We start from the raw sequence: 18,692 nt of genomic DNA, 5'->3' as shown, positions 1-18,692 counted from the left end.
ACACTCAAGTCACACTCCTTCAGTCCCTGCACATGCCATACACAGCCCTAAAAGAGTTCAATGCTAGTTCAAGCTGTTCAGTAACATCAATGGCAAGGAATACTAGACAGCAGATTCCCCTGTAAATATTAGCCTACAGAATATGTAAAGCAGACAGGAACAACAGGAAGAATGCGCAGTGCTCCATAATTAAGTCTGTAAATACAGTAACAACGGAGCTTTCCCGTCCTCCCCTCGACGAGCCCAGGTGAACCATTCCCTGCGCAGAGCCTTCGTGGAGGCAAAATCCTCCTTACACAAATCCTCCTGCAGAATCCGGCCCCCAGATCGTGCCTAGACATGAATGTTAATCCCAGGTGTAACTAAGGCAAACGTTTTTACTAGTACAACTTTTAAACCAAGACTTCGCACCTGGTGCGGGCTTGGCAAATTATGTTTAGGCACAAGCTTGCTGATTATGTGCAGTGTGAGCCTCAAGGCCAGCTGAGAGTAAACGCAAATAGTTTGCAGGCAAAAACTGAAGAGATCTAACACCCAGCTCTACGACCACATACATTTTCTTTTATTTACCACCAACCCTTTGTGGGGGATAGATGTGCTCAGTGCTATCAGGCCTACGGTAATAGGTAACGTTACCAAATACCCTGAAAATGCCGCACCTTTGCTAAAAACAACTTACTTTTTCAAACCATAAAAGTTAAATGTGCTTTATCTTCCTAGATACACTTGCGTTCATTCTTCTAGCTTCCTGCAGCCTGGAAATTGCATCACCAGAAGCTCAGGAAAGACGGCAGAACCACGGTGACTGCACCTGCATACAGCTTTGGGGCTCTTTAGGGCCCCAAACCCCAAAAGCACACAACTTGAAACATCACCGCCAGGCGCAGCAAAGAGCCTACTTCAAGAACCCCAAATTTCACCACCGCATTCAAGAACCAAGTGAGTGCCTGGTGCTTCCCATGCAGTTTGCCACCAACAACTTCACACTTTTTTTTTTATTACTATTTTTCCTCCTACGAGCAGCTCCCCGTGGGACGCCGAGGAGGGCACACCGCCACGCGTTTCCCCTACAACACCACGCGAGCAGCCTTTACACCAAGCCCCGGCACTCCAGGGGTGCTTTACTCCCCCTTTACTCCCCCTTTACACCAAGCCCCGGCACTCCAGGGGTGCTTTACTCCCCCTTTACATCAAGCCCCGTCACTCCAGAGGTGCTTTACTCCCCCTTTACACCAAGCCCCGGCACTCCAGGGGTGCTTTACTCCCCCTTTACTCCCCCTTTACACCAAGCCCCGGCACTCCAGGGGTGCTTTACCCCCCCTTTACACCAAGCCCCGGCACTCCAGGGGTGCTTTACTCCCCCTTTACACCAAGCCCCGGCACTCCAGGGGTGCTTTACTCCCCCTTTACGCCAAGCCCCGGCACTCCAGGGGTGCTTTACTCCCCCTTTACACTAACCACCGGCACTCATGGGGTCCTTAACTCCCCCTTTACACCAAACAAGGGTACTCATCGGATGCTTTACTCCCCCTTTACACCAACCCCCAGCTCTCCAGGGGTGCTTTACTCCCCGGACGCCCCGCAGGATCGGGCCCCTTTCTGCCTGCGGGCACGCTTGGGGGGGGTCTGTGGGGTCTCGGGCAGCTCGGGGAAGGGGAGAAGCCCTCCGGGGAGAGGGAGCCGAGGGGAAGGGGACTCACGCTATTTAAACCTCCTCCTCCCGCCGCCTCACCGCCTCTCACCCGCTCCCTCCTCCCCGCGGGACCAGGGGCGGCCCCCTCTCTCCATCCCCTCCCATATACACGCCGCCGCCCGCCGCCCCGCCCTCTCCCCTCAGCCGCGCCGCCCCATTCGCTCAGACGCCTGCCCGTCGGAGGGACGGCGCCACTTCATTGGTCGGATGGCCCGTCCGTCAAGGGCTCCGCCCCGCTTCGCCCCGCCCCTCCCCTTCCCGGACACCTCATGGGGGTGTTCAAACGGCCGTTTCAAGTCACCAGGAAAATTTACTTTTAGGCCCCGCCCTCTCCGCTCCACGGCTTATTCTGATTGGGTGGGGAGTGCGCATCGCTTATTGCGATTGGGCAGCTCGCTGTCCGTCACCGCCCAAAATCCCGCCTATCCTAGTGCCGTAACCCTCATCTCAGACGTTTGATTTGTCCGCGTTTCCGCGCAGCCCCGCCCTCTTCCACGGCACCAACCCAACCAGCCGCGCTTTCTCATCCCGGAAGGCGGCGCCAACGCGCGTCGAAGACCCTCCCCCATTGGCTCTCCCCACCCCGCCTCCTCTCTCCCTCCCCCTCCCAGCGGAGCGTACCACCTCACCGCGGCGGTGAGGGGGGGGGTACAGGAGGAGGGGGGGGGGGGGAGAGGCGTTGGTTCGTCCCTCCCGCGAGGGAGGGGGGGCGGGCGGCCGCTGTTACCCGGCATGCCCCGCGCGCCGGGGGAGGCGGGAGGGAGGAGGAGGAGGAGGAGGAGGAGGCGGAGGGGGGCGGCTGGTGCCTGCTCCAAGATGGCGGTGCAGGAATCAGCTGCTCAGCTCTCAATGACTTTGAAGGTGCAGGAGTACCCCACTCTCAAGGTGGGTGGCCGGCCTTCCCCCCCCCCCCTTTCTTCCTCCTCCTTCCCTTAGTTAACACGGGAGGGTGAAGCTGCCCCGCTGAGCGGCGATGAGGAGGCAGAGGAAGGCTTCAGGCGAACGGCAGTGCCCCCCCCCCCCCCATCTCCTCACAGAGCCCCAGGGAGGGAGGCAGGGAGGCTCCAGCCTCCTCCTTCGGCCTCCAGCTCGCTGCCACCGTCGCTTTTCCCCGTCCCCTCCCCCTGCGGTGGGGCTGAGGGACGTGCCCGGAATATTCAGCCCTCCCCGAGAGCTCCCAGGGGACGGGGGAAGTCTCCCCGTGTCCCCCCCCTTGTCCCCATCCTCCCGCGGTATCCCCCCCCTTGTCCCCATCCTCCCCCGTGCCCCCCTCCTCGTGTCCCGTCCCCGTCCCCCCGAGTGACGCCGGAGACAAGATGGGCGCCGGGAGCCCCCCGGGAGCCGGTTGGGGTCTGTGGGGGGAAATTTGGGCGCTGTGGGTTTTTTTTGGGGGGGTTCTAAGAGGGTGCGGTTGGGCTGGGGAGGCTGCTGGGGATGGGGGGGGGGAGGGAGGGCGGCGGGAGGGGGCGTGCTGCTGTGGGGTTGGGGGGGGGGGGAGATGGATCCTTGGCTCCTCGGCTCCCCGAAGGTGGGGATGAGCTGAAAGACAAAAAGGGACGGACGTGCTGCAGGCCTGGAGAGGCGGCTGAGCCCAGGGAGCGAGGATCTGAGAGCTCAGAGGCTTCCTCGAGGTGCTGAGCAACATCCGAGGGCCGGTAGGTTCCCCTGCCTGCTCCCCGGCTCTCCCTAGGTATTGTGAGGCGAGTGAAGGACTCGGTGCTGAGCGCTAAGGTCATCGCCTCCGAGAACTGTTGAACTGGAAGGAAGATGCTTGTAGGAATCAATGGAAACCTTTGTTTGAAGTCTGCTGTCTGGAGGTCCACCAAATTAATAGCTACGACTGTGGGAGGGAGCTAGGAGAAGGCTCTGTACTGCAAAATGCTTATTTAAGCATCTCCCAGGTTGGCGTATCAACGTGTTGTATTTTTTTTCCCCCCATGCATAGAAGGTGCTTTGCAGACTAAACTTTGTTATGCTGAGCTCATGCTGCACTTTCACACAGTAAGTGCTGGGTGCTTTCTGCAGTGTTTGTTTTGCAGGCTTTTTAGCCATGTTCTTCCTGTGCATGTCCTCATTCTCCACCCTCCTGGCTTTCTACTTAGTTCCAAGAAGCAGGACAACGACAAAATCTCGATTCCCATTTTCACATATGAAGGCTTCTTTCTGTCATCACGACGTTCTTTAAAGCTGACGCTGCCAGACTTAAAATTTAAATTAGGTTTAGAGACCACTCTAGCACCTTCCATGGCCAGAACAATGTGAAGGCCTTTAAAGTTAAGATGATTGTTTTATGGCCGCGTTTGAGATGTATTCCAGTTGTTATCACAGCTTTTCTTGTTACATTCCTGAAAAATTACTGCCAGTGAGGATCAGCAAGTTCTTGTTTTCTTGGTTATGACTTAAGATGAGTTGTCAAGGTGCCAGCCATTTAAAAGCTGGCTAATATTTTGGACTAATTCTTACGTTTCCCCAAGCATGCTTTCCCCCCGAAAAAAATCTTAACAAAAATATACATCAGAGAATGGAATGTTGTTTGTAATGTTGGGAGGCTAAATAGTAGAAGGGTGAGACACCCTTGCACTGAAACTCCTTTATTTCCTAGGACAGCTGATGTTTGCTGATTCTTCCCAGCACCCATTCAACTTCTGGGTTGTTTCTGTAATCTTTAGTAGCATTTTTCATTGTTTTTAAAAAAACCTGTGAGAACAGTGTCTGCTGAAATCCTTTGAATATGTCCTCTTAAGTGTTGTTAGCTCTGAGTCATGTATCAGAGCATTTTAGTGGTGGAGGTGAAAAAGCAGCAGGGAGAAATGAGCGTTAAAGGCTAAAGTCTACTGAAGTACGTTGATCCCAAATTCCATTTTGTTTAGTAGGAGGTAGGTGCCTAAAAGTTTCTGTAGGACCGAGCCTCTGTGAATTTTTATTTCCAGTTACGTGAAATGAATACGTATCTTATTTTTTTTAATTACGGTCACCAACACAGTGGCTCGGATATTTTTCTTGGAGCTTTGGACGCTGGTGATTTTCCCTGATGTAAGTGAAATATGAAAGATTGTAGACTTGTATTTATGTCTTTCCTGTTTCCTCCCTCTAGCTTCCTCATGCCAGCATCACTAGATGATGGTTGTGTAATAGCTCTGCATTTACAGTACGTTCTCCAGAGTGCCTTTCATGTGAAAGAGTGCTTAAAACTGCAAAGGGAAATCCCTTTGCCATAGCTAGATTGTGGTTGCTGCAGAAGTGGAAATGCTTCAGCTGTTCTTCAGCGGTTCGGCTCAGGAGAAGTAAATGGACTTCTTCAGATGAATCTAGGCAAGCTATTTAAGTGTACAAAATAATGTTTGAATATTTCCCCCACATCTCTCCTCCCTTGTCAAGGACAAGCAGGTTGCCAGCTATTCTTCCTTCAGCGTGCTGTGGCATTGGGAGGGGGGTGGGAGGGGGAGCCTGCTCCTAGAGAACTGTGCTGGCCTCCTCTGAGAGGATATAACGTGAAAGCTGGCAATTTAAAAAAGGAATGAATGCGAACACTGTTACCGTAGTTCTTTGCTGAAACGCTAATAAACAAGTGATGACAGGAAACGAGATAATGCGTCCGTATCCTTAGAAGTGTGAATAATTGTTAAACCGAACCAGCAAATGGAGTGCAATAAGACCCCAAAACTGCACGATGGAAGACCTGAAAGGAAGGGATGATCGCATGTCAGTTTTGTTTTTTTTTTTTTGTCTGGGCTGTTCGTTGGCAGCAGGTTAGGGTTAGCTGTGCTGTAACTGCTTCAAGAAAAAGACAGATCAAAATGAGAGCTGTAGAAGCGCAGAATACTTGAGCATCATCTCAGTGCAGCTGATTGGGTTCTTTTGTTGGCAGCTGTGGCAGGGGAATTCTGGCAGCAGACTTAATAAGATGTGAATTTCTCATGGAAATGCCGTGTTTACCTGATCGCTAAATAGGGGGACACATAGCAGAACAGGATTACGAAGCACATGCTGTTTCTGTCCTGAGTTCACAGACTCGCAGAGTAACTGTGGTTGGAAAGGGTCTTTGGCGAGGTGACTCCGGCATCCTCTGCATGTGGCAGCCTCAGCTGGAACGGGTCACTTGGGAGCGTGTCTGGTGTGGCCTTGAATATCTCCAAGGTGGAGACTGCAGCTTCTCTGGGCAAACCTGTTTTTAATCCATAACGGGGTCAAACATTGGAACAAAAACCTTTGTTCACGTGGAATTTTTCTGTATTTCAGTTTGTGCCCTTTACCTGTTGTCCCTTCACTGGCCACTACTTAGAGTAGTCAGGCTCTGCCTTCTTTCCCCATCAGGTATTTATACATACAGATAAGATTCCCCTCTGAGCCTTTTCTTCTCAAGGCTAAACAATCCCAGCTCTCTCATCCTCTCTTTGTATGCCAGAATCTCCAACTTCAGAGCGATCTCGGTGGCCTGTTGCTGCACTCCCTGCAGCGTGTCCATGTCCGTACTGGAGGCCCAGAACCGGGCACGGCACTCGGGAGGAGTTGCACTTGTGCTGAGCGGAGGGGAAGGCTTACCTTCCTCAACGGCCCGCTGGCCACGGTCTTCCTAACACAACCTGGCTGCTCTTGCAGCAAGGGCTTACTGCTGTCTCGTGGTCAGCTTGTCCACCAGGATCCCCAGGTTCTGTTCTGCCAAGCTGCTTTCCAACATGTTTAACCAATACGTGGTTGCTCCTTCCCAAAGTGCAGGATTTGGCATTTCCCTCAAACTCATGATGTTCTTGTTTGCTCACTTCTCCAGCCTGTTGAGGTCCCTCTGAATGGCAGCATGACCATCTAACCTATTAAATTCTTCAAGTTTGGTATTTTGAAGGTGTGCTATGAACCATCGTCTAGGTCGGTAGTGAAGACTGGCAAGCTGTCAGGTCAACCTCTTTTCCTGCTGGAGCAGAGAAGGTGCAAGATTCATTTTTGCATAATCAGTCGCGCTACGTTTTTTCCTGCCTTCATAAGCTTCACTGGAATTTGTTGTTTTTAAACGTGGCTTTGTACTTTGACAGAAGTATTCAACGGCTCGTAATATCGAAGCTTTGAACGTACAACAGCAGAAGCTGTTCAATGAGAGTGGTATGGGTGGAACAAGAGGACAGAAGTAATACAACTCCAACACCGAGTGCCCTTTCAATGTAGTGGTGCATAAAAAAGTGAACACTTCTCAGGTGGGAGGCTGAAGCTGGCTGTAGCAGTAAGTCACCTCTGTACTAACTCAGCATGAACGCTCGTATCTCGCACTGAATCAGTCTTCAGGCTGGGTGCTCTGACTCACGTAGCGTGCATTAAACGTCCATACCAAGCATTGGCATGTTGCTGAATAATGCACTTCCTGTTTCAACACACCAGGAGCATGCCAGCAAACAAGCGTGACATCTTCTGTGCGCTGTTCTCCTGCACTTGGCTCCACGTGCCTCTGGTCAATGGGAAATCTGAAACTCTGGGACTTCGGGGGAAGTTTAACATTGGAAGGCAGCTGAAGTAGGAGTTGGCTCCTGTGGGAACTGGTCTCTTTTCCACCCCTGCCCTCAGCTTTTAAACTACATTTGCAAGTGACTAATGAAGGAAGAAAACAGTAAAAGGCAGTAAGTAGCAGTCTAGGCCATGAGCTAGGCATGTTGCTTGATTTTTTTTTTTTTTTTTTCCTGGAGGCACAATAGTGTACTGATAATACTTCAAGGAAAATCCTCGCAAACATTTTGCAGAAGACCTCCTGTTAGTATCGTCAATGTGAATTCTAATCTGATGCTGCAGTTCACAGTTGCCGCATACTTGATTTGTAGTGTTTTCACAGGACAGTGCCCTGTGATCTTACGAGTTTTGTTTGTGTAAGTTTTAGATGCAGAAATGATGTTTGCATGGTAGCTAACATGTTGGGGTCTTCAAATGTTGATGTAAAGCAAGAATATCTGTGAAATCCGTGGGTCTTTGAGCAGTGAATGCTTTCAGAAGCTGGAAAACAGTAGTAAAGATGAGCTAGCAAATGTTTGAAGCTATTGTAGCAAGAGGAAAATGTACAGTGGTAGGAGTGGAGCTCTTACAAGATGTTACGGACCACCCAGTGCCATCAGTCTTTGTGAACTTAAGAAGCTACCATCATGATGTGCTTGGCCTCCCATAGTTTACTTCCACGTAGCACATCTTCAGGCTGTATTCGCTGACACAGGATGTGAAATACGCTGTAGTGATGCTTACCTAATCCAATCTGATTTACGTTATTGCTCATTTAAATAAAGCAGGGTTAGATTGTCAGGTTATCTTTATTATGGTGCCCAATAATTTAACCGATTCATAGTCTGCTCTTGATTTACTTCAGTTTTGGTTTCGAGCCTTCTGTGGATTGCTTTGGGTTGTAAGCTGCAACGAGAACTAAGGTAATACAGATAATCTAGGGAGAAGAACTTTGGTCATTCATATTTCCTGATACAGATCTACTGAACCAATAATCCTTAATTATGGGTTAGGTGCAATGCTGTCACTTGAGCTGGAACCAGGTGTTTTGGGAGCAATCGGAGCAGAAATAGGATCCCTAGCCTCAAGGCTCCAGCCAGTAGCATGGTGGTGCATACACATACGAGGACAGTGACAAGTGCTTTCATTTAAAGGGGTGATATTGTGATTGAAACAAAGAAATGTTTGGAGAATAAAGGATCTAAAGAAGGTGTGAGGCCAAGGTGGCAGCTGTCAGCACGTGTCATGAGAGTGACCAGCCTGTGATGCCCTTAGCGTGGCTCTAGGCAGGACTCTGAAATGGCCGTCAACCTGCTCACGCGAAGATGTGAGCCGCTTGTGTATACCCACGTGATGGTGGCTTTGTAAAACACTTGGCTAAGTTGTTGGAAACTTAAACTGCTTTAAAAAATTAATACTTTTTAAAAAAATCCAAGTGGTCTACAACTGCATTTAGGCTTATGCAATTATTTTTTCTGTTTTGATCTGTCTCTTCAAGGATTCATATTCATGCTTGTATCTAATTAAACCCAAATCTAACTATTATTCTAAGCCTCTCCTTTCGGATATACACTACTTCTCCTTTCTTTTAATTTTCTCTTCCTTTTCCAATTTTGCCTAGAACAAGGAAAAAATATTACTACATGGGACTGATAAGAGCTAGGAATCAGAAGAATTCATTCTGTGAATAAGTGATGATGTAATTTACGTTTTGGATGAGTTCAGTGAGAAATAGTGATGCCATCTCAGCTCTAAAATAATCCCAGAGTTAGAGGAAGAAATATAAACGTTCAGGATTTCAGTAATTCTGCATAGAAATACTGATTTGTTATTGGCTTGAGGGGTAAATTGCAACAGTACTGTCATTTTTCACCTGGCATCATTTGTGATAGTTGTCCTGGACTTTTTCTGTTTTGTTGAAGGTAAGCATGGTGACCTAACTGGGTCTCAAAGATGCAGCCTACTGTTCAAAGGTGTTTTCTTGCTCAGTTTACCTTTTCTTACAATGCCGCCTATTTTCAAACTGTTTAGGAGATGTTTGTTTTTTTCTACATTCTCATACTTCCTCTTCCTCTTGCATAAAGTAGAACTAAGTTTTCTTTGCTTCTGTGGTTTGTTTGTTTGTTTTTGTGGTTTGAGAGCTTCATTACTCTTCCTTTCTTTTCCCTACCTATCTATGGCTAGGCTTAATGTCATATAAGGGTAGAGTATGTAGTATTGGAAAAAGCTTTTTTATATCTCAGAAAGACTTCTATTGAATTAACTTGGAAATGTGTAGATTTGTACAACTCTCTGGCGCTTTGCGGGTCTCATAAGCTAAGACAAGTGAGAGGAAGCACATCATTTTTCCTCTCCCTTGGAAGGAGAGCATAGTTCTGTAATGGTTTCCCCCACCTAATCTGGTAGGACTCTTACTTTATTTTTCGCAAATCTTTTTTCTCCCCCTCCCACTAATTAACTGACTTCATGTACCTGATAAGAATTAATAATCCATTTTGAATTCCCTTGTGCCCAAGACTGGGTTCACTTGAAAGGATAGACAATATAGATATTTATGTCTTTAAACAGTTGGACACTTCACGGCAAGAAGTATATCTACATTCAGCTCTGAGACTGTAATGGCAAGGAAGGATGATTTATACAGACATCCACGAAGTCAAGATTTATCGTTATCAGTCCCATGCCTGTGAGTGGGTACTGTGGTCGAGTTGCACCTGATTAACTTTTTTCAACCAAATCCAGGGGAAAATTGGATGTTCTTTTACAAAACTTTAGACCTATGTAAATTATGTTTGTCTATGCTCTTTTTTTTTTTGGTGAAAAATGGCTTTTAGAAAATAAATCTTTGAGAACTCCAGTTGGCCAGAGGCTGGGAAATGATTAATGGGTCCTGCTGTCATTTGGAAGTACCATCACATAATTCTTCTTCCATTGTGATGATGACTTTTTTTGAAGTATCGCTCTTGCTCTGTAATCTCCAGTAGCTGAATGATACCTATACAAAGTGGTTTTTCTGCTGCGATTGAAGTAGTTTCCTATATGCAATCACTGTGGAATAGAGGTGTTTTTTAATGTTCTGGTCAGATAGAGATTGGTTGGGCTTTCTGCTTTTATTTGGAACTCTTCAGGCTTGAATGTGCATAAGTGAAGGGATCTGGTCTGTATTCTGGGGTGATCTCAAAAGTAAGGCTTTTGACACCGTTCCCCACAACATTCTCCTCAAGAAACTGGCTGCTCGGGGCTTGGACTGGCGTACGCTTCGCTGGGTTAGAAACTGGCTGGATAGCCGGGCCCAGAGAGTTGTGGTGAATGGAGTCAAATCTGGTTGGAGGCTGGTCACAAGTGGTGTCCCCCAGGGCTCGGTACTGGGGCCGGTCCTCTTTAATATCTTTATCGATGATCTGGATGAGGGCGTCCAGTGCACCCTCAGTAAGTTTGCAGATGACACCAAGCTAAGTGCGTGTGTCGATCTGCTCGAGGGCAGGAAGGCTCTGCAGGAGGATCTGGATAGGCTGGAGCGATGGGCTGAGGTCAACTGTATGAAGTTCAACAAGGCCAAGTGCCGGGTCCTGCACCTGGGGCGCAACAACCCCAAGCAGAGCTACAGGCTGGGAGATGAGTGGCTGGAAAGCTGCCTGGCCGAGAAGGACCTGGGAGTATTGGTTGATAGTCGGCTGAATATGAGCCAGCAGTGTGCTCAGGTGGCCAAGAAGGCCAACAGCATCCTGGCCTGTATAAGAAGCAGTGTGGCCAGCAGGTCTAGGGAGGTGATTGTGCCCCTGTACTCGGCTCTGGTGAGGCCGCACCTCGAGTACTGTGTTCAGTTTTGGGCCCCTCGCTACAGGAAGGACATGGACGTGCTCGAGCGAGTCCAGAGAAGGGCGACCAAGCTGGTGAGGGGTCTGGAGAACAAGTCTTACGAGGAGCGGCTGAGGGAGCTGGGCTTGTTCAGCCTGGAGAAGAGGAGGCTCAGGGGCGACCTTATCGCTCTCTACAGTTACCTTAAAGGAAGCTGTAGTGAGGTGGGGGTTGGTCTGTTCTCCCACGTGCCTGGTGACAGGACGAGGGGGAATGGGCGAAAGTTGCGACAGGTGAGTTTTAGGTTGGATGTTAGGAAGTACTTCTTTACCGAAAGGGTTATTAAGCATTGGAACGGGCTGCCCAGGGAGGTGGTGGAGTCGCCATCCCTGGAGGTCTTTAAAAGACGTTTAGATGTAGAGCTTAGCGATATGGTTTAGTGGAGTACTTAGTGTTAGGTCGGAGGTTGGACTCGATGATCTTGAGGTCTCTTCCAACCTAGAAATCTGTGTCTGTGTCTGTGTCTGTTTGAGAAGTAGCGTGCCATAGGGCTGGTGTAAGGCTCAAGACTTGTAGATGGATAAAAGCTTGGTTTTGCTCTAACTTAGGTTTTTCACAAAACATCAGCTGTGAAAGAAATGTGTGCAATTTAATCTTTCAGTATTAATGTAGGCCAGCTGGGAAAACTTGTGGGCAACATCAGGCTGGTATGTGACATTTCATGCAGTAACATTATGCTCTGGTTCAACATCCTACATCCTAAAGGAACAGAAATGCAGGATGTAACAGTTTCTGTAAATAACCTTATTTCCCCTGGGGAGAATCCATTCTTCATGTGTCCATAGTTTTCTGGAAATTCTGGTATATTTTCTTCTGGATTTTTTTTCTGGAAATTGTGATAAAGGCTGGTCAATACACTTTCTCCTGAAGTAGTCTGAGGATTTTTTTTTTTAGGATAGCTATGCAGGAAGAAGTAGAAGCATTTGTTTCAGTGCTTCTGCTTCCTTAAGTAAAATTCTGGTGAGGTGCTCAGTACATGTAATTGATTTCCCTTTACAACCAATGGTTTATTGATGCACATACACTATCCTGCCTAATCAAATATGTAATGAAGTACATTATTTAATAGGGCTTCAAAAGGAGAGTCAGGTCATCCGGAGACACTGGACTTCAGTGATTTATTTATTTTTTTTAAAGGGGGGGAGGCAGTGACACTTTGTTAATCTGTGAGTATTACTGATTGCTTTTTGGAATTATCCCTTACCAGGAACTCTTGAAGGAAAGAAGAGGGAAGTTCTTATGTGGGTAGGTAACTGAGGGAAAGACGGGAGCTAAAATTCAAGGTTTCCTAGCCAGCTGCTATATGGCAGAAGGTTAACGTGAGCGGTCTGCTAGGGTCTCTGCCAGTACTGCTGACAGTCAGCTTTTTGACCAGCTTGGAGGAGAGAATGAGCACTGAGGCGATCCTGTTTCCTTGATGATACTAAAGTAATTAATGTATTACAGACATAACTCAAGTGTGAAGCACTGTACAAGAACAACGAGAGATCTAAGGGGTATTAAAATCTTAGATGAAATTCAGTGTAGGTAAGTGTAGCGCAATACAGTTGTTTGTGTTTGTGGAAGGAAAGAGTCCTGATCTTATGTGTGAAATACCTGACTGTGAAGTGATTGTTTTCCCTTAGGGAGATCTTGGGGTTATAGTGAATGCTTTCTGGGAATACTCAGGGTAATACTGACAAAGTTAAGACACGTGTTGGGGAAGGGAAGAATGGAGACCCTCATTACACAGCAGTAAAAATCCAGAGTTTCATCTTCTCCAGAGTAGTATGAGTTAGCCTGGTTTTCACCCTTGTCTCATCTTGAAAAAGGACTGGAAAACATCCACAGAAGGGCAAGAGTGATTAGAGATACGGAATGGCTGTATTCAAAGAATGAAGGGCCTCTTCAATCTCAAACGACAATGTGTGAGGTGAGGAGACAGTGAATGCTCCTTTCTTCTTCCAAAACAAGAATAAAAGGGTTTCAAATGAGGCTAGCAGATGACAAGTCAAAACCCAGAAGTGTTTCTTCACACAATGCAAGAGGCTGTGAAACGCCTCACCACAGGACGTTGGATTGCTCAAGTTCTGCAGGTCAACAACAACCAGCAGGGCTTGTGGATGAGAAATGTTCTCACTATAAAACCTCTACCTTCTGCTCAGGTAGTCCTAAGAAACTATTTGGGATTAGTAACTTCATGTTCTTGCCTCTTCAAGTGCCATGCCCTTTCCGGATGCTGTCAGGGGAAAGGATAGTGGCAGAGGGACTTCTGGTCTTACCTGTTACAGCCGCTCATATCTTTATGTGCCAGTCGTCAGCTATGGCTCCTTCCTCCTTGCTCTGTAACTCTGAGAAAAGTCTGGCCAGCCCTTATCTGTGCCCTTCACCTTTAGGTAGCAGAGGGCTGCTATCAGGTTGGGCCTCTCCCAGCTCCCTGTGGCCTTGTCTTCTGCAGGTGAAACACGGCTGCCCCTCTCAGCCTCTTTGGATGTTGTGTCCACCATTTTGGTGGCCTTCTTCCAGACTTGTCTCCTCTGTGTGGAGTGAAGGGCCTGAAAACCAGACATAATGTTCCCAGTGAGTCTGCCTGAGTGCTGAGCATAGGAAATAATCACTTCTCTCAAGCTACTGCCTCCAGCCTTGCTAATGCAGCCCAGTATGTGGTTAGTGTTCCTTGCCACAAGCCTGTTGCTCACTCCTGTCCAACCTGGGGTCCATCAGGACCTCTCCATCTGTTTCTGCAGAGGTAGTGTCTGGAGTTGCGTTGTGTCAGGTGCAGGGCTCTGGTTTCTGCCTTGATTGAATTTCATGAAGACCTTAGTGCACTTCTCCAGCTTGTAAGGCTTATTCTCGATGGCGGCTGTACCATCCAGCGTTATCAAGCACTTTGAGTTTGTTGTCCTCTGAGCTTGCTGACCAAGCCCCATTCTGCAGAGCACTGATGAAGGCATTTATATGAGAGCTGATCACACTGCTTGGGAGTCAGGCAGTCTTGGCTACTCGTCGGGTGGATTTTGAATCTCTGACCCTTGTTCTTTGGAGCCTGGCTGCCCAGTCGGTCCCTAAACCATGCGGTGTTCCACCCAGTTGGTTTGCATCTCCCCAGTCTGGCTATGAGGGTACTGTGGGAAGACCACGTCAAAAACCTTACTAAACTTGGCATGAAGACTGTCAGGGCTGTCTTTCATTCAAAAGTAGCGGTTTCATCACTGAAAGCAGACAGTGCCAAGCATGATTTCCTCATGGCAAATCCAGGCTGGCTGTTCCTAGTCACATTTGTGAGCTTGGAAATGGCTTCCATTGGATTTTTTGCATAAATTTTCCAGGAACTGAGTTGAGGAACACCAGCTTGTAGTTTCCTATATCTTTCAGCTTTCACTTCTGGCACTAAGTGAGGCAATAAGCTTGCCCCTTCTGGTCATTGATGACTCTACGTGTTCATCATGACCTTTCAGAGATGACAGCAGCTTTGCAGTGTCATCTCCTGCTGTCTTTAAGACTGCTGGGAATAGTACCTCGTCCCCAGACTCAGCTGTTTGGTGCAGGAGCTGGAAAGCTTGGGAAAAGCCCTTACAAGTCAAGACAAAGAAGGCATTTAGTGCTGAGGCTTTCTGTTGTCCTTTGTTGCTAGGTCACACATCCAGTTCTGTAGACTTCATCTTCCTTATGCTGCTGATGTGTCTATAAAGCTTTTGTCATTATAACTGCTTATTAGTTAGAGCTCTGGTTGAATAAAATGGGTGTATGTGTTGGCCGTGCCAGCGATGAGTGCTGGATTTCCAGCTGTGACTCAGCACGCTCTGTCTGTTGTGGCAGGATGAGTTAACACCTTGGCAAAGGTCTGGCCACGATTCATCTTGCTCTTTCTCACACCTGGTTGAAGAGTTCTGTGCTTGGGAGAAAGCACGTTGGGAAACCCCAGTGCTTAAGGAACGAAGAATGACTGTGTAGGTCATGGAAGGTGACGGTTTGTATTAGGGCTAAAACATCACAGTGGTCTCAAGACGTCCTTAATCTACTTTGTGGAAGTCAAGGTGCTAAAAGCAGCAGAAGTCCAGTCTGGTGCTCTGACTCCCACCGGTGTTCAATGTCTTTGAGGCACTGGAATTTTCTCGATCGATATGATTAAGGAACTTGGGGAGGGGGATTTGCATTTTACTCTCCCTTTCTGTAGCGTTAATGGCTAAAGATGGTACCTCCTCATGGCATGGTTTTTGAAGCCAATTTTCCCTGACCCTATAGAGAAGTTTGGGGTGAGGTAAGAATATTTATGGGCAGCCCATTTCTATATTTTCAACTTATGAGTGGGGTACTGAAGGTGTGTGTGTAGATGTACGTAGAAAATCTTGAGAAAAGTGGAAAATCTCATTAAAATGTTGCACAGTTAATGCAAAATCTAAGGTGGATATGCATTGTGTGATGCTATGTAGAGAATTGCCTGTTTCAACTTTATATTTCTGTACTGATTCTTTTTATAGTGTGATAATAACTACTTGGGAAACTTATACTATTTGCTAACCATCAAGATAGAATATATGCAAGGATTTAATACTTACTGTTTCTTTCCAGTTTTAGTATGTATTTAGAAAAAGTCAAGGAAATAGTCTCATTTAGTAAATGAATGGCTTACTGCAGGATGTATTTTGATGGAAATGTATTCTGTAGATAACTCAAAATACCTTTAAATATCATAAAGTTAAATTTGAAGTGACTTATAAAAATATTATCTACAATTGCACAACTTGAACAGTTTTATCCACGGGTCCTTCATGATTTTGGAACTAGTCAGTCTTACTGGCATTCGCAGGCTGGAAGGGGACCACGTTTGGGCTGAAGGCCAGGCAGTTAACGTCACAGCTGAGTTCCTAAGTCTGAGCTTAAAAACTGCTACTGTCATTCTTAGCTCTGCTGTTTTCCCTTCCTTCCACTCAACTCAACAACCCAGGTATAGGTCTCAAGGCTGCTTGTAGAGCCAGAAGGATCATCTCCTAATTCTTATCTCAATTTAGAGGCGGTTGTGCTGTCCCAGAACATGCTCCACCAAAGTCTTCTGGCTTACTAAAACTGCAGTGAAGAAATGAAATGAAGACAACACTTGGATCGGATTATTCAGTTGTGGCTATCTCTCTGTTAGTGGTTAGCACCTAGAAACAGTCATGCACGCCACTTGTGGAAGTCTCCAGCCAAGCAGACTGTCCTTAAAACTTGAGTAGAAAAATTCTGATCTTGGAAAAAGCTTTCCCTGCTGTATTTTTACCTTTGTGTAGGCTGTTCTGACTTAAATCTTCAGAGCAATCTGCCTGAAGTTGTACCCAGTTCAGTGCATGCTTCAGTTGGTGTGTTTGCAGCTGTGGAAGTTGAAGAAAAGATGCAGAATTGATTTAGTGACACTGAGTTCAGATGTGCTGCCTGCTAATACTTTGCATCTGTCCTTTGTATCCTCCTGTGCACTCGTGGTGCAAGGCAGCTGTGGTGTGGTTTTTTCAAGCTTTAATGACTAGGACAAACTGGCATTGAGCTTCTCCAAAATACTTTCTGGTCAGTTCTTGCAGCTTTATTTCAATGCGTTTAAAGTTCAGTAGAGTTTTTCTTTTTTTAATTTTTTCTTTAAAGTAAGTTGAGTTCTGTAAACTGGTCTTCTTGGTGAGAGGATAGCTGTTTAATCCAGGCTTGGTAAGAGCGTGGTACTTGCAGTAAAAATGTGAAGTCTCTACCAGGCTTGTGGCAGCTGATAAGCAAAATTTGCAGTTGTCATGTTCCAGAAAGGTTGGTGTCCACTTTTTTTTTTTATAACTGAGTGTGAAAATAAACATGAACCATAATAAAGAATAATCTTCTCAGAATTACATTTTTCCAAGAACGTCTCATTACTTTTTCCTTCTGCTTACTTCGATTATTTGAATAAAAAGTGCAGTTATGGTTACAGAGCCTGTAACGTTTTGAAGAATCCAGTGGTAGAGCACACTGGTGCTGGGTGGAGGGATCCCTACCAGGCTGCAGGAGCTGATCAGGAAACAGAACCAGTGGGTCAAGATGCAGAGCCTAGACAAGTCCTCTGTAAGGAGCTGAGCGGCTGCAACTTCTACATTTTGGCATTTTTAGAATCTAGGTCCGTAAAGTCTGCAGTTTACAAATACTGTCTAAAAACTGCAAGCTCTATAGTAAGAAACAACTGCCCAAGCAAGCTATGAAAAACTTTGGTAAAGAGCATTTACTACCAGTTTATCAGTTGTGCAAATTCCCTTTTACTCTTAAAGTCATTCCCCTTGATATGTTACATTAAATTATTTGGCAATATATTTGATTTTACTTGTAGAGGATATAATAAAACACTTCAACTCCTAGTCTCTTCCACGTAAGATATTAAAAAATCTTGGTTAGAGGGGAAGTGGCTAAAACAAGATGCAAAAACCTTTTGTACCAAGACACAATATGAACGGTGTATGAGGATGCCAGCTGAAATTGAAAGTTCAGTTGTCCTAAATGTCATAGGACCAGGGACTGTGCCAGAAACTTACATACAACAGAGACAGGGCATGGGAAACGGGAAGTGTTACTGCTCTTGCGCGCTGATAAGAAACTAAGGAAAAGGGAGATTAAGGGTAAGACTTTCAAACTGGCTAGGTCTGTGTCCAGTTCAATTGCTTGTTGAGAATTTAACAAAACCGCTTTGGTAGTCAAGGAAAGGTGCCTCAAATCAGTAGTAACTTCTGTGGTTGCTGACTGAAGCACCTTTTCGGTATGATGCAGAAAGCTGATTAGCAAAGTACTTGCAGAAGTTAAGCCCAGTAAATGCAGGTAACTGAAGAAAATGTATTTTTCATTGAATCGTAAGAACGAGCCAAAAAAAAAAAAAAAAAGGCCAAGTTGTCTGTCTGGCATCAAGTTGTGGAGTTTAAAACAAGATTTCATTCTCCAAAACATGAAATATATTCAAAATAATGTGCCCCTATGCCCCACCTGCTGTCTGTAGAGGAGCTCTGAAACTTCTAACATCTGTGTGTGTGTGGAAAGGGAGAAGGAAAGCAAGGGCTAAAGGTGGAATAAAAAGCGGTTATATAGGCGAGCAGGCATTAACAAGCCCATCATGATGTTTTATTTTGTGGCTTCGGTTTGGGGAGGGGAGGGATTGTGGTGCTGGGGTTTCAGAGGAGCTTACACAAGGCAAATTACTGTTTTATCTTGATGCTTCCTGTGGTAAGGGTTTGTTCTATCTTTTGTTCAGGTCTTAGTGTGAGATGGCAAAAACCAGTAAATAGATCACTTCTGTCTTTTTAGAGAAAGAGGAGCCCTTTCGTGTCTCACCAGGATGTTGTTAGTACTTCTGCAAATCCGAACAACCCGTTGTAGGACAGGTGGAGTGTTAGCAAGCAAGTATCATGGCTCATCTTCATCATGCTGAACCTAAAGCCTTTATCGGCACGTTTCTAATGGTGAATTGCGACGGTTATGTAGGATCCTCTCTAATGGAGCCTGGAAAGAGGGTGGACCCTGGGGGCACTTCTTGCATGCAGCTAGTTAGAAGGAAGAAAATGGAGGCAAACTTGATACAAGTGATTAGCAAGGATAAACTTGAAAGATTTGTAATCAAACATATACATGGTATGTACCAACCACAACGCTGATTTGCATTTCCTGCTTTCCCCTCACTATCTAATCTGGTTCTTCGCTAAATTACGCCTTTGATCAA

The 18,692-nt window shown here is 46.5% G+C and overlaps 2 protein-coding genes across 8 annotated transcripts in view; one reads left to right on the top strand and one right to left on the bottom strand.

Annotated features, from left to right (window-relative positions):
* The window catches only part of CTBP1 (C-terminal binding protein 1), a 234,963-nt gene extending 233,189 nt beyond the window's left edge, over positions 1-1,774 (bottom strand). For 4 of the 6 annotated variants that reach the window (XM_050710301.1, XM_050710302.1, XM_035547163.2 and 1 more), the window contains exon 1: positions 1,701-1,750. The gene's annotated coding sequence lies outside the window, so the exon portion shown is untranslated. Of the gene's footprint in view, positions 1-1,700 lie in introns of all 6 variants that reach the window. The other 2 variants (XM_050710298.1, XM_050710296.1) reach the window with 2 other exon arrangements.
* Positions 1,775-2,428: 654 nt separating this feature from the next.
* Positions 2,429-18,692, top strand: part of MAEA (macrophage erythroblast attacher, E3 ubiquitin ligase) — a 51,557-nt gene continuing 35,293 nt past the window's right edge. Inside the window, exon 1 of one of the 2 annotated variants that reach the window (XM_035547155.2) lies at positions 2,429-2,578. In XM_035547155.2, the coding sequence (XP_035403048.1) occupies positions 2,510-2,578 (69 nt within the window). In that variant the 5' untranslated portion in view covers positions 2,429-2,509. Of the gene's footprint in view, positions 2,579-2,878; positions 3,044-18,692 lie in introns of those variants that run through there. The other variant, XM_035547161.2, reaches the window with a different exon arrangement.

This window comes from Cygnus atratus, chromosome 4 (assembly GCF_013377495.2).
Source record: "Cygnus atratus isolate AKBS03 ecotype Queensland, Australia chromosome 4, CAtr_DNAZoo_HiC_assembly, whole genome shotgun sequence".
NCBI classification, from domain to species: Eukaryota; Metazoa; Chordata; class Aves; order Anseriformes; family Anatidae; genus Cygnus; species Cygnus atratus.
This window is presented reverse-complemented; position numbering and strand designations above follow the sequence as displayed.